Below are 14,387 nucleotides of genomic sequence, written 5' to 3' on the forward strand. Positions count from 1 at the left end.
GCGAGCGCGCGTCCAGTTGACGGGCGGCCGCTAGGGCGCGCTGCTCCCTCCTGTGCGACCGCTACGCCCAGACTTGTCGGTCGAGGCAGGCGCCTTAAGATGGCGGCGGTAGCCAGGCTGGGCTCCTAGCGCCGCGATGGGGCTGTTTTACTGCCCCCTTTGCCGCCTCACCGCCTTCACCGGTCGGCGTCACCTCTACAGCAGCAGCCACCAGCAGCGGTTGCGGGAGGTGCTCGGCCGGCTGCAGGCCAAGGTGAGAGGCGGGAGCCCCCGGCTGGGGGCTGCCTACGGGGATACAAGGGCGCTCGGGGTGTGGGGCCGGGCCGGTGAGCTGGAGGGGGCGGGGAGCCAGGACGTCGGCTTTGTCCCCGCCTCCGACACCAGCTCACTGCTTGCCCTGGGGTGAGTCCCGCCTCCCCATCCGGAAATACGAGGCTCAGAGTTTGCGTAAATGCGAAATATTAGAGGTGCTTGGCCTTCTCGCAGCTCATCTTTGGTGCTAACTGATTCAGCATTTCCCAGAGCATGGGGCTGTGGGTCTCGGGGGGGAGACACGCCACAAGGTTATGACCATACACTGGCATTCTCCCTTAGCACCCCTTTCCGAGTTGTTGTTTTTTTAAAGTACGTTTCTAACTTTTCTGATTGTGAAAAGATCCGAAATGTGAAGTGAGTGTAAATGCTGCACAGATGTCCCACGAAGTTTTGCCATCCAAACCACTAGCTCTGAGGTGTGCACAGCTCTCCTTATTTCAGTGGCTACTAATGCCAATGCCAGTCGATGGCTAAGGCTATGCCACTGGCAAGTGAATGACAAAACTTTTGTCTTTGGCCTGGTCTACACTACACGTTTAAACCGAATTTAGCAGCGTTAAACCTATTGAACCCTGCATCCGTGCACACAATGAGGCCTTTTATATCAATATAAAGGGTTCTTTAAACCGATTTCTGTGCTCCTACCCAACGAGAGGAGTAGCGCTGAAATCGGTATTGCCATGTCGGATTAGGGTTAGTGTGGCCGCAAATGGACAGTATTGGCTTCCGGGCGGTATCCCACGGTGCACCATTGTTACTGCTTTGGAAAGCCATCTGAACTCTGAGCAACTGACCAGGTAGACGAAAAAGTCCCGCGAACTTTGAATTTCATTCCTGTTTCGCAGCGGGAGCTCTGATCAGCATGGGTGGCGATGTCAGTCCAAATCCAAAAAGAGCTCCAGCATGGATCGTATGGAGATACGGATGGATCGCTGTATGGGAGACAAACCTGTTCTATCAGAGCTCCATTACAGAAGAGAAATGAAAAGCATTTGAAAAAATCTCCAGGCTATGATAGACAGAGGCCACAGCAACGTGCGTGGTGACAAGCGTAATGGAACCAAAGAATCAAATGGACGCTCATAGAGGGGGGAGGTACTGAGGACTCCAGCTATCCCCAGTCCCTGCGGTCACCGAAAAGTATTATCTCTTGCGGAGCCCAATGCCTGAAGGGTCAAAAACATTTCCCAGGTGTTCAGGGAATATGTTATCATTACACCTCTTCCCCCCCCCCGAAAGAAAAGGGAAAAAAGTTCCGCTTTTCAATGTCACCCTATGTCTACTGCATGCTGCTCGTAGACGGGTGTGCTGCAGCGCTGACACCACAGTCCCCTCCCGTGCAGACGGTACAATATGACTGCTATCCACACATCATCAGCCATTCCCCCGTCCCGTGAGTGCTCCTGGCTGGTCTTGGTAAAAATGGGAATGACCCCGGTCACCCTGGCAGATAGTGCAGAATGGCTGGTAACCGCTTCATCATAGCAACTGGAGGCTGAGCCCATCAGCCCCACCTTTCATTGCAAAGAAAGATTCTGTACTGCCTGGACTATCATAGCCGCGGAGCTGGGCTCTCTCCCCCGCCCCTTTAATGTTTGCCTGGATCATCATAGCGCTGGAGGCTTCCTCCTCCTCATTTATCTCACTAAAAGTCAGGTCCTTATTCCTGCATTCTTTATTACTTCATCACACAAATGGGGACACTGCACGTAGCCCAGGATGGTTGGGGAGGGGGAAACAACGGGTGGGGTGGTTGCAGGGGACCCCCTAGAGGCATGCAGCTCATCAGTTCTGTGGATCTCTGGGTCTCTGACACGGAGCGGCTGTGCTCTCTGGTTCTCTAGTAAACTTGCCCCATATTCTAGCAGGACTGACTCTATTTTAGACAAAAGGTAGAGAAGGGAGTGACCCGGTGAGTCATTCCCATTTCGTATGCGCCCCTGCTGACCTCAGCGAGGCCAGCCAGGAGCACCATGACAGCAGCAGGTGGTACAGAATGACTGATAACCATCATCTTATTGCCATGCTATGGCTTCTGCAGGGCAATCCAGGGAAAAAGGGCACGAAATGATTGTCTGCCGTTGCTTTCACGGAGGAAGGATGAGTGACTACATGTACCTAGAACACCTGACGAGCAGCTAGTTCTGTGCATGGGGATCAAGCCCAGAATTCCAGTGGGCGGGGGAGACTGTGGGAACTATGGGATAGCTACGGGATAGCTACCCACAGTGCAACGCTCCAGAAATCGACGCTAGACTCAGTACATGGACGCACACCACCGAATTAATGTGCTTAGTGTGGCCGCATGCCCTCGACTTTATACAATCTGTTTTACAAAACTGGTTTATGTAAAATTGGAATAATCCCGTAGTGTAGACATACCCTTTGAGGTGTTTAAAAAAAAAACCCTCGAAGGACAAAAGTTTTGCTGATGACAAGCGCCGGGTGTGAACAGCACTTTGTCAGCAGGAGCACTCTCTTGCCGATAAAGCTAACTCTGCCTATTGGGGGTAGAAGTTTTTGTTGGCAAGCCAACAAACTGCGGCTACACTATGAACCTTTTAGCAGCATGGCTGTAGCAACACCTCCAGGTAACTAAAAGCTGTGTAGTGTAGACATAGCATTAGTCTTCACTGGGGGGAAAAAGTGTGTTTTTATGCTGAGATAGCTATGTTGATGTCAAAGCCTACTGGAGTCATCAGTAGTTTTTATCTGGATGTAGCTAGTTGGTGTAAATACAACATGAAAGATAAAAGGTTGACATTGATGTAAAAACTACTTGGGTCATGTAACCACTTGTTTACGTAGAGATAGCTAACGTGAGATACATGTCTCTGTGTAAACAACATCTTTTTCTACAGTGAAGACAAAGCCTAAGCGTCAATGTCAACTGTTTTACTACTCATGAAAGCACGTGGGAAAGGAGAAGATAATTAATATTACAAAAATCTGCATTGATGTCTACTAAAGTGTATGTGGGAAGGGGACATGAGAGTTCAGAAGACTAGCTATGTGGAGGAGCTGAGCCAAAGATGTATTCAATAAGAGGCATAGCCCTTTTCAAGCACATGATGGGATTGTACGGGCCATGATTAGTTTCTTTTTTGTGAAGAGGTCCAGCTTTCAAAAATTGGTAAACAGGTGCTAATTCACCTCTCTTCCCTCCTTCATTTAGGTGCAGTTGGCTCGGAAGATGATTAAAAATGCAGTGGTTGTGAAGTATGAGGTAGGGGAGCATGAACAACTCTTCTGGTGTCTCTGCTGCAAGCAGGAGGTGAAAAGGCACCTGAGCCATGGGAGCCTGACAGTGCTGCATGGGGGACTTCTGCAGCACATGGCCAGGTAGGGTGCCCACAGCCCAATCTGCATCCTGGGGGGATGTTATGTTGTTTAATAATACTTTGTATGTGCACAGCCCCTCAACTCTGAGGCACAGAGATGAAGTGACATGCTTCAAATCATATAGTGAATCAGTGGCAGAGCTGAGAATAAAACCAAGGAGTTGTTAACTAAATCTCTGCTGTAACCAATTAGATATGCTTGTGTAGGATAAGAAGTTAACATAATTCCAGTTCTACTGAAGTTTCTGACAGCCCTTAGTTTTTATTCCTTCCTTGCCACTGACTTGCTATAAGATTTTGGGGAAGTCACTTCCCTTCTGTTTACCTCCATGATCTTATGTGGAGGTTGTGAGAACTAATGGTAAAGTGTATGATGTAAGTTGCTTAACGTGGGCTGCTTACTTAATTTGTCCACTCCAGAAGCGAATAACTAAAGAAAACACACCCAAGATGGTCTTCTGTGTATATCTCTAAAATGTGCACAACCTTATTTACATAAAGAATCTACATTAAGTGCCTCCTGGGGTGCACATGATGACAATGCAGATATGGAAGTGTTGATCTTGAAGAAAACCCACTGCTTAAAATCTAGTTACTCTAACACAACATAACTTTAAACTAGTAATTTAGATGACTCCTAACTCTTCCAGTATTATTATCAACTGATAATATTTTAATGGTAGGTCTGTATAATATTGTACTTCTGCAAAAGTAAAAAAATAAAAAAATGCAAGGTCTTTATAACTGTGGTGAATAACATTTTGCTATTCCATAAATCTTTCCTTATTAAAGTATGGTTGCTCAGAGACAGCTTTAGCTTTTGTGTGGACTGATTTGTGAGATATAGGAAGAAATAATGGTCACACTCTACAGCTACAGTGATGCTCATGATACAACTATCAAGGGAGACAGATGTGCTGTGTGTGTCTTTCAAGGCTTCTGTGACTCAGCCAAAATTCTACCTCAGAGAAGGGCATGAACCAAACACCAGATTTTAGTGGTGTGTGATGCCCAAACACACCTTTGAATATAGACTTTGTTACTGACCTTTCTAAACAGGCTAAACCCTATAATTGGGGTTGCACAAAATACAAAATTTTTATTCTATACTGCTTTTTCATGTTGCTTTAATGAGCAATGAAAACCAATATCTGTAGTGCTACAGCATATGTTACCTGCTTCCAATATCCTTTTATCTTGGTATCCTTATCTCTCTAGTTTTTGTCACATAGCCATGGGCAACACAACAAGCTGCTCTATCAGTATAAGTTAATAAATCTGTTTGAGATAAGCTATTAAGGAGACGTGTGTCAGTGATTAATCATGTTCTCTCTACTTAGTTTAGATTGAGAGCTCAGGCTTTAAGTGATTTAATCAAACTTGATTTTATTCCTTTTTTCTTTTAAAGCCTGGAGCATAAAAAAGAAGCCAACAAGTTCTGGTGGGAGAACAAAGCAGATGCCAAAATAAAGCAGCAGTTTCTGATTTCCCCTGAGGACTATGAACGGTATGTAGGCGCCTTGTCTGTTTCTTTGCTCAGGGGTATAGAATTTGCTACATTAGATCCAACTATTGATTCAAAATTCTTTGGAACACAGATGTTTTAGTGTGTGTATTTGTAGTGTTGTATAAATAAACAATTAGTCCAGACTCCTGCTTTGAGCAGCAGCCAATATCTGATACCATCATCCCCCGCACCTGGCTAGTTGCACTGTGCTAGGTATGATTTTCTGACTTCCCCAAGTGATCACCTCACTTTGTCGAGCGAAAGATTAGCTCACCCTCTAGTAGCATAATTATAAAAAAGCTGAGTCATAAGATTATCCAGTCCTCTGTTTATTCCAGTCATATATACATTGCAAAATTTTAGCATTCATCATGGCTTATCTTCCATGGGCTTTACAACCAGTAACTCATTAATCCTTGCAGGATTCCTGCAAATGTAAGCCTGTTATCCCTCTCTTACAAATAGGGAAACTAAGGCACAGAGAATCAGCATCAGAGGTTGAGGTAGAAATTCAGGTGTTCCCAGTTCCCAGCAGTTCAGCTGTCACACTAAATCATGCCACAAAAGTGACTGATCTCTCAAATATTCTTTTAGATTCAAATCATCACTTGTCAAAGCTCTGGATGCTTATGAAGAAAAAGAGGATGAGGTCATTAAAGAGGTGAACAGAGATGCCCTAGGTGTGCTGTGCCTGACATACCTGTTTGCTTTGCCTTTTGTCCTTACCCTATTTCTTGCTTTGTTTGATTCCAGATGGCATCCCATATCCGAGAAGTGGAGCAGAGCAGACAGGAAGTGCTACATGCTGTCTTAGAGGTTTGTTTTCCCAGGATGCACCTGAGCAGTATCCAGCAAATGATTGATTGTTTCCACAAGCCCTCTGAGTTCTTATAGATGACTATTTTCTGCATTGATTCTTATGTTGAAACTATATACAATTTACTTCTAATAACTTGTTTTCTCACCTACTGGTGGAGAGGTTCTGATGTGACAATTGGTAGGAGTGCTGCACTGTGATTGCAGATCTCGGGTTAATTCAGGTGTGGTTATCAGTCTCACAGATAGTGCAGTGCTTATGTTTGAATGATCACTGTGACAGAAATCTTCTTATCCTTGCTAGTTCTTCTAGGATAGGGTTGGATGTGGGTGACAGAGAAGGAAACTGGAATAAAATGTACTATTATACCTGCACAGTGGAAAACTACAAAGAGCCTGGTGGCACCTTAAAGACTAACAGATTTATTTGGGCATAAGCTTTCGTGGGTAAAAGACCTCACTTCTTCAGATGCATTTTTACCCACGATAGGTTATGCCTTAGTCTGTAAGGTTCCACCAGACTCCTTGTGTTTTTTGTGGATACAGGCTAACACGGCTACCCATGATATTTGTGGAAAACTAGACACTTAAATACCCTTGTTTATAAGATACTAGTATATAGATTACTTTCATGCATTGCATTCTCTAAAGAAGCACTGGAACCAGATATATGCTCTTGCTGGGAGTTCAGTCTTGCACTTACAGGAGATGGAATCTGTTAGGCCTTTAGGCTATACTCAAACAAAACAGGTAAAGTTATTGGCCCTTTTATATTTTTAAAAAATGCAAAATTTCTGTCTGACTCCATAGAAATGGCATTGTGGTGTTTGTAGATTGACTCAATCACTCTAGTTCAAATTGCTCCATTTACAGATAAAAAAGATTGCACTTTATAATTGTGGGTGCTGAAAGCACCCTGGGCTCCTCAAGTAAGTCTGGCTCCATCCTCATCAGTGATAAATATTCTGCAGTTGGAACCTAGCTTACAATCCTTTTGGTGATTCACAAGCCACTGAAAGACAGCTCACTCTCCGTATTTGTTTCCTCTTGTTCGCACTGCAGAGCCAGGGCAAAAAAACCAACAACTTTAGTATCTACACTGAAAATTCCCATTTTCCTTGCCTCCAGAATATAAAGATGAATGTATGATTGCAATGTGAGGTGTCTCATAAAACAGGAAGGGTCTTACTGTTGAATACCAGAAAAAATGTTTATTTTTCCTGAATCAAACTCAGCCTCAAACAGGGACAGAATTTTGTGATGAGTCATCCGCCTTCAGTACACCTGGAGGGCGTAAAAGGTAAGAAATTTGCGTTTTATATCATCGTTTGTGTCCCCCCTCTGCTTATGAGTTTTGAATTTGGTGAAATGCTGAATAGCAATTATCTAGAGAGTTACTAACACAGTTTCCCTGGCCAGTATAGCGAGGGCATTAATGACTGTTGCTGTCACTGTACTATCCGTTACTTACCTGTACCATTTCTCTGAGTTAACACAGTTGTCAAGAGCAGCAGCAGGCACCTTCAGCCATCTGCAAACCCCCAGTGGTCAAATTCATTTTTCCTTCAGTACCATAGAACAAACAATTCAGGTTACCCTTTCTGAAAAGGTGGGATAACATCCTGCCTCCAAAAGGGTGTTTTAAGGACTGAACATTGCAAAGAGCTAGACTGACAGAGTGCTTTATAAATGCTAATTATTGTTTGCTGCTGCTGCTGCTGAATTGCCTCTCCTCCTCTCCATTCAAAATCTCCAAACCTGAACACATGAATTGAAGCATTTATGCCTCACCTATGTCCCAGAACTTTTATTTAACAATTCCATGGTGTAGGTTGAAAGACATTCGCTCTTTTGCTGTTGTCTGGATACCAAATGCCTCACCTGATAAGCTATTTTGGCTCCTGTGTTCTAGTGACATCACTATCATCACAGAAGAGCAGCTTGGTCCAAGTGCCATTCAAATAACACCTGATTTAGATTGGATGGAAGGAAACCATGCTCTGACTTTTATTGGCCATCAGGTAAGGTTGGGGAGGAGCTTACGGAGTCACTTTCCGTTTTTCATGGGTACTGGTATTTCAGATCATAGCTAACGGAATTCTTACTTTTAGCATTTGGTAAGAATCAGATTTATGGTTTATAGGCTTCCCCAATGGCATAGCTACTGAGAAAGCAACCCAATGGATTTCAGTGACTTGAGTGGGTGAAAAACTCTCAGCTCTGAAACATGGGACTTTTGTTTCACTAACTGAATGTTTCCTACAAGAAATGCACTGAAAACGAAAGATCCCTAGTACAGGCTAATCTGTTACATGGGGATGGAGAAAAAGACCCTTAACCCTCTTTATCTTTATTGCAAAGTTTCACTGGGGAAGGGAATTTCAAATGGACTTCATACTCCCGTGAGCTGCTATTTTCAATTAAACATTTACCTCAATACAACGCTGTCCTTGGGAGCCAAAAATCTTACCGCGTTGTAGGTGAAACTGTGTTATATCAAACTTGCTTTGATCCACTGGAGTGTGCAGCCTCACCACACTGCTTTACGGTGTTATATTGAGGTAAAGGTTTATCAGGTTCCCCTTGTCTATTTGTCCATACTTGAAGATCCGTGCAATCCAATAGTTTAAACTGTTACTGTTTTTTGTGTATCTGCTGTCGTAGTACAAAGTTACAATAAAAGTTGCTTTTTTTAATCATCCAGTTCTAATTGGGATTTTCTTAATTTTTTGAAAACAGGAATCGGAAGGGAAGGGAAACGTTCACACAGGTACATGTTTAATTGTTGCCAGGGTTTCACATTTACAATTTTACCAAACATTTCTGAGCTGAACCCAGCAGAAGACTGCAAAGTAATTTTAAAACATAAAATTGTGGCAGGAGTAAGAATTGTTAATTATTTTACTATTTCAGACTGATTTTAGGTATTAGAATTGAGTGGAGCAAAATCAGGCTTATAATGGAAACTCCTTTGAAACTAACTATATGGTTGCAAAGTATGAACTGTAATGGCTCTTAACTGTGAAAATTAAGATGTGTAGTCCTTTAGTTTCTCCACAAAGGATAGTACTTCCAGGAGAAGCCATTTCACCACTGATTTGTTAGGGAAAGTATACAGAAATTTTGGGTACTTTTCCCATCCTCTCCCCCTAGGTTTGTATTTAAGGTTATTTCAGTAGCCAAGCACATTCCCTATTACCTCCTAGGTGCCAAACCTCCCTGGCTGATGCAGGATGAAGAGGAGTTTGAAAGTAAACAGCAGATTGGACCTTCATATGAGGAATTTCTCAAAGAAAGTGAGTGGCTTTGGATTACTACTTGAATATATTGAGGTGAGGTCTAGTTTTTAAATTCTGGTTTTATTTAAAAAGCAAATCGCTATACATAGAATGAAATGTCTACTACAAAGTCAGTGTGACAAGTTTGTGTATAAAACTTCAGTGGTGCAGGGTAGATGAGGTACATTAAACTCTGCATGGAGGCTAGGTAATGATTTTCTGATAATCCTGGAGATGAATTCCAGTTAAGAGTCAGACTCTAGTAAGGGAGAAAAAAAAAACCCCTACATGTTCAGAGAGACCAGTATTCTCCCAACCATTTTTTCTATAACTTTACTTAAAATGTTTGATAGAACCTCTTCACTCTCTCTGAACTAATGATTCTTAGAGGAGAAGCAGAAGCTGAAAAAGCTTCCAGCAGATCGTGTTGGTGCCAACTTTGATCACACCTCTCAGACAGGTGAAGGCTGGCTTCCCTCCTTTGGACGGGTCTGGAATCAGGGCAGGAGGTGGCAATCCAGGTAAGCATCTTCCTATGATGGGCTGACAAATTAAAGAGGTGGGGTTCCTTGTATGTATACAGTGTTAGTAACTTGTAGGAAAGGGATTTCTCAAATGATCATTGACTGAGAAGTAATGTATTTGAAACAGATGTCTTGCTGCAAGTAGTCATATGAGTTAATGCTCACTGTGTGAAGCCTTGGATTTGTGAAATTCTATTGCTGAAATATCTCTCACTGCCTTTAAACAAAGTCATGTCTCTGCTGCAGCAACACTGAGTTCAGCGTTTGAAGTAAAACTTTGCCTTATATTGTGTGACTCCTGCTCTCAAGAGGCTGGACTTGGTATAAACTGACAGTTGTGGGTGTAGTAGGGTATCACAGTCTGAAGCTTATTGTAAAGTACTGATTTAGATTTGTAAACAATATTACTCAATTACAGGGGGTGCTGTTTGCCATAGCTACCTGAAGACTAGAAACATCCTTATGAAATATTTTGACTGTTATAACTAATGCCCCCACCTGAAAGTGCATATAGGTGAGCATCTGTAAGTGCTGTGTAGATTATAGTATGTTTCATAGCAACCTACATTATCCACGCTTTTTCATTTTTTTTTAAAGACATCAGTTCAAAGCTGAATCCGGTAAAGAAAGAGTCAGTCAAAGGAAGACCGGAAAGAGACCAAAATCTGAGCTTCAATGAAAGAGATACACATCCCCGTATTTAATGTACCAAGTGTGTAACTTCTGACACCATGTCAGTGCCGTTACATTTACCAGTGTATAATACCACTGTATAGAAACCAAACTCTTGAACTAATGTTGCTTATCTAGCTTTTATTAAAACTACTACTAAGAGGGACTTCAATGTGCTGTTCTACAGTGTAGATGAAAAGGTGTCCAAGGCTTCTTTGGCCAGAGCTATCAGCACCATACCATTAAGATGCATATGAGTATATGTTTTTACTCCATTTCACCCCCTTAAGAAGAAGCAAACAAATTAATTCAACAGTTTTATTGTATACATTTACATAAGATTGCAGAGGTGACTGGAAAACCTGCAAAGCAAAAAGCAGTGAGTTAGTTAATCAGTTATGTGGAACTCATCTAATAAAATCTGTCCTACTACAACACTTGTAATGTGAAAGAAAAGTCCTCCACTCCTGATACTTTTTATGAAGAAAAGCGTTTGGATGGCTGGCTGCTATTGGCGAGATAGCAAATTTCAGAGAGGCCTTCAGAAGGCGAACCATGGAACTAAGAAAAGCATGTAGTGAGCCTGATAAATGATTGACCCCACCTGCTCAAATATCTATTACTATAACAGCACAACCTCTAATTTATTAGAATTTTCTTCTTCCACTCATGGGGAAGTAATAATTCACTATTAGTGCTTTCAGCACTATATGGCTGTTTCTTTTTACCCTGTTTAGAAGTGATTCCTAATATCAGGGGCTCCACAAGGCCCTGGAGGAGTCCACCATGAGGAATTCACATTAGGATTCCGGCTAGCAGTCCTATTAGCCATGTGTACATCAAAGGGGAATGGATACCTGGAACTCCAGAATTTCAATAGCACCTCACTTTTTTAAGCATCCTCCCCACCAGCAGGTGCATCTCCACCCTTTGTGTTTCTGGTGTAAATCACTTGGGCTCGGTGCTTGGACACAAGTTTGATCAAACCTACAAAGGAAGCAGAAAACATTTAAGAAAATGTGCAGAATCTTTAACAAACAAGCAGTGTTAACACAACCATGGAAGACCCACATATTTCCAAAGGTTGAGCGCTTAAGACAGCATTTCAGTAACAGAAGTAGATTGAAATAAGTGTTCCACTGTGCCTTCTACAGCAGGAACACTGAAATAAATTCCTATTCAGGCCCGTGGCAACCAGAGTCAAAAGTCCTGTTTAGAACACAGTAGTCCCAACACTAAATGTTCTGTAGGATAGCAGGACGTCAGCATGATCCAGGAACAGTTACCATTGCAAAACCGAGCCAAGTTGTCAATTGTCAGCAATGTGCCCTCTAATTTTTTCCTTTCATGTGCATCAAGTTAAGGTGAGGCCAGTAGACACAAACCTATATATATATTATATATATATTTTTTTAAAAAGGAATCATAGGCTCTGGGAAGCAGCTCTAAGGCAGAGGGCAGAAGGAGCACCTGAAGTGCACAGCCCTTTATAGCCGATTGGGCAGCTGCTGCAGCTTAGAGGGAACTTAGGTGATCAGCACACCTGGCTACTCTTGTCATCTCCTGACACTGTTTTCCACACTAGGTAGGATCTTACTGTTCACAGATAGTATGCATATCAAGCAGCCATAATTTTTTGCACTATATTTAAAAATATTATGAACACAAGTAACTTGTGTAGGAACAGATTAAGACCACATCAGAATTGATGTAGTCTTAGAGAAAAAGATTAAAATGCCAAGTAAAATATCTATTAGACTGATAAGAAAGGACACTTAAGATTTAAAAAAAAAACAAAAAAACAAACTTAAAATGCTCATTATTGAACTCCTTTGTATACAAGCTACCTGCATATAGATTTGTATCAAAATCAATCACCAACAAATAAGGGAGATAAAAGAATACATTTGGTTTGAGGTCCCGCAATCTACAGTTCAGTGTTTTTACCTTTGCTGAGCAGTTCTTGGAGGGCAGCCCTTGCTAAAGATCCTCCAATCTTCAACCTTTCAGAGACTACAGCTGGTGTGATTAGCTTGTAGTTGGGCACTTCTTTGCACAGTTTATCATAAGTAGCCTTGTCAAACAAAACAAGGTTGTTCAGCTTGTCTCTTACTTTCCCCTTGGACCACTTCTACATGAAGAAAAAGAAGGGGAACATCACCAAAGAAGCAACACAAATACCCTCTCAATGAAAGCTTTGCCATGATTCGCATTTCCTCCATGACCACCTAATGCAAGCTTGTTGCTCAGATAAGCAAGAATTATAGAGAGAGACCTATTCGCTGTTATCAGCACTGACTCATTAACACCATGCTCTAACATGCACAATAGGGCCTTTTCTACGCTACCACAAAATGAAAATTCCAAGGCAGACAACAGTCAGGCATTTTTACCACTATTATTCAATCATACTCTGTTAAGCCACTTGAGGGCCTATTCAGTACTATCAATGCTGCACCAGTAAGTCATCCACAGAAATGGCAAAGTGTAACTTGAAACTAACATTTGCTTCTTTGTGATGTATAAAGCAGGACTAAACTTCCCACCCAACCAGCTCAATTTTCACATTTGAAATTCAGGCATTAGCTACCTTGTAACAGTATGGGACATCCCAAAATTAGTAGGATTATGATGTTATACTTACCAAGGAAGTGAAACCGTCTTCAGTGTTGAAGAGTCTTATAAATCACCTTTATATTAATGGGGGTAGGGAGTTGCAAGGGAGCAAATTGCAGCTCAAAAGTATAAAGGGTTGAAGAGATACTCCTAATTCAATAATCGCATGACATTCCCTCTTAAAATAATTGTATCAAGTTAAATTCTAAGGGACTATAAAGTTTACAATAACCTGCTAGCATTTTTAATCCACTTATTTCTACATGGGTTCTAAGACATACAGTTGGCAATAAGCAATTAACATAATTTATTTTAAAGCACTTCAAACATTAAACAAACAGTTAAAGAGCTCTATGACACAGGGAAACCTCTGTTTGAAAGCCTCCCTCCCAGTCACCAAGGAGTTAGTCTGTAGTCACAACTACCGTTAAATATCGAATGGAGAAACTCTCCTATATAATTCTTAAATACAATTAACCAGTATGATTTAATTATAGAACAATACACTATCTCACTATGTGACCTTACGCACAGCCTAGGGCTCAGCTACACAGGAAAACTGACCACATACCTACTGCTCTCTGCCTCCTAGCCCTCTCCAAGGGAGATGACACAGGCTCATCTTACGAGGGCACGCAGAGAATAATTAGTGACAAGTGCTCTGCTGAGTATCCTGACCCTACTGCTGAGCGCACACCCCAGAGCCCAGCGGACCCACGCACCGCAGTGCAGACTCCTACCTTTTTTTTGGCTTTACCCCCAGATTTGTTCACTGGGTCCTTATCTTTCTTCGCGGACTTCCCCGCATCCTTCTTCTTCTTATCGTCCTTGGGGGGCTGGAGAAAGAACAGACGGAGGAGGAGGGAGAGAGAGAGATGAAGGCAGGCTCCAGCCATGGTAAAATCCGCCCCCACCCGATACCCCCAGGCGCAGCCCGTCGAGTGCACGGAAAGAACCTTCCACGGCGGCCACCCCCCGTCCCCAGCTTCCACGCGGCCCTAAATGAGCCTTCCCCACCCAGGCGCCTGCCAACGCGGGAGAGTGCAGGGTTAGACCTCCTCAAAGGAACCGGCACCCACGTGCTCCGGCTCTCTCACAGAGACCCCTGTCCTAGACCAAGCCGAGGAGCTAGGCCCCGGGGCCGGCTCACCATGGTGCTGCTGCTGCTTCAAGATGTCGGATGAGAAAGGAAAAAGCCTGCTTAGGGAGTCTGGGAAACCCCGTGCTTTAACTGCACTTCCGGAGCATGTAGCAACACCGCGTCCGGGTCAACCGGAAAGAAATACAATTCCCACAATACAACGCTCCAAAATCGGAA

The 14,387-nt window shown here is 42.9% G+C and overlaps 2 protein-coding genes across 3 annotated transcripts; one reads left to right on the forward strand and one right to left on the reverse strand.

Moving 5' to 3' along the window:
- Positions 1-64: 64 nt before the first annotated feature.
- Positions 65-10,619, forward strand: CENATAC (centrosomal AT-AC splicing factor). The gene is made up of 11 exons (XM_032785905.2): positions 65-253; positions 3,491-3,657; positions 5,065-5,163; positions 5,758-5,824; positions 5,917-5,979; positions 7,215-7,279; positions 7,892-8,000; positions 8,719-8,749; positions 9,186-9,275; positions 9,646-9,778; positions 10,379-10,619. The coding sequence occupies exons 1-11, from the start codon at positions 137-139 to the stop codon at positions 10,458-10,460; spliced, it is 1,023 nt and encodes a 340-aa protein (XP_032641796.1). The 5' UTR covers positions 65-136; the 3' UTR covers positions 10,461-10,619.
- A 138-nt stretch (positions 10,620-10,757) lies between these two features.
- RPS25 (ribosomal protein S25) lies at positions 10,758-14,284 on the reverse strand. 2 transcript variants are annotated; one of them, XM_075073491.1, is made up of 5 exons: positions 14,220-14,284; positions 13,810-13,905; positions 12,401-12,581; positions 11,311-11,440; positions 10,758-10,815 (listed from the first exon to the last, which is right to left on the reverse strand). In XM_075073491.1, the coding sequence occupies exons 1-4, from the start codon at positions 14,220-14,222 to the stop codon at positions 11,346-11,348; spliced, it is 375 nt and encodes a 124-aa protein (XP_074929592.1). In that variant the 5' UTR covers positions 14,223-14,284; the 3' UTR covers positions 10,758-10,815; positions 11,311-11,345. The 2 variants fall into 2 exon arrangements, with proteins under 2 accessions (XP_074929592.1, XP_032641798.1); XM_032785907.2 differs by having other exon boundaries at positions 12,401-12,584.
- Positions 14,285-14,387: the final 103 nt, after the last annotated feature.

The sequence above is a fragment of the Chelonoidis abingdonii genome, chromosome 18 (assembly GCF_003597395.2).
Source record: "Chelonoidis abingdonii isolate Lonesome George chromosome 18, CheloAbing_2.0, whole genome shotgun sequence".
NCBI lineage: Eukaryota > Metazoa > Chordata > Testudines > Testudinidae > Chelonoidis > Chelonoidis abingdonii.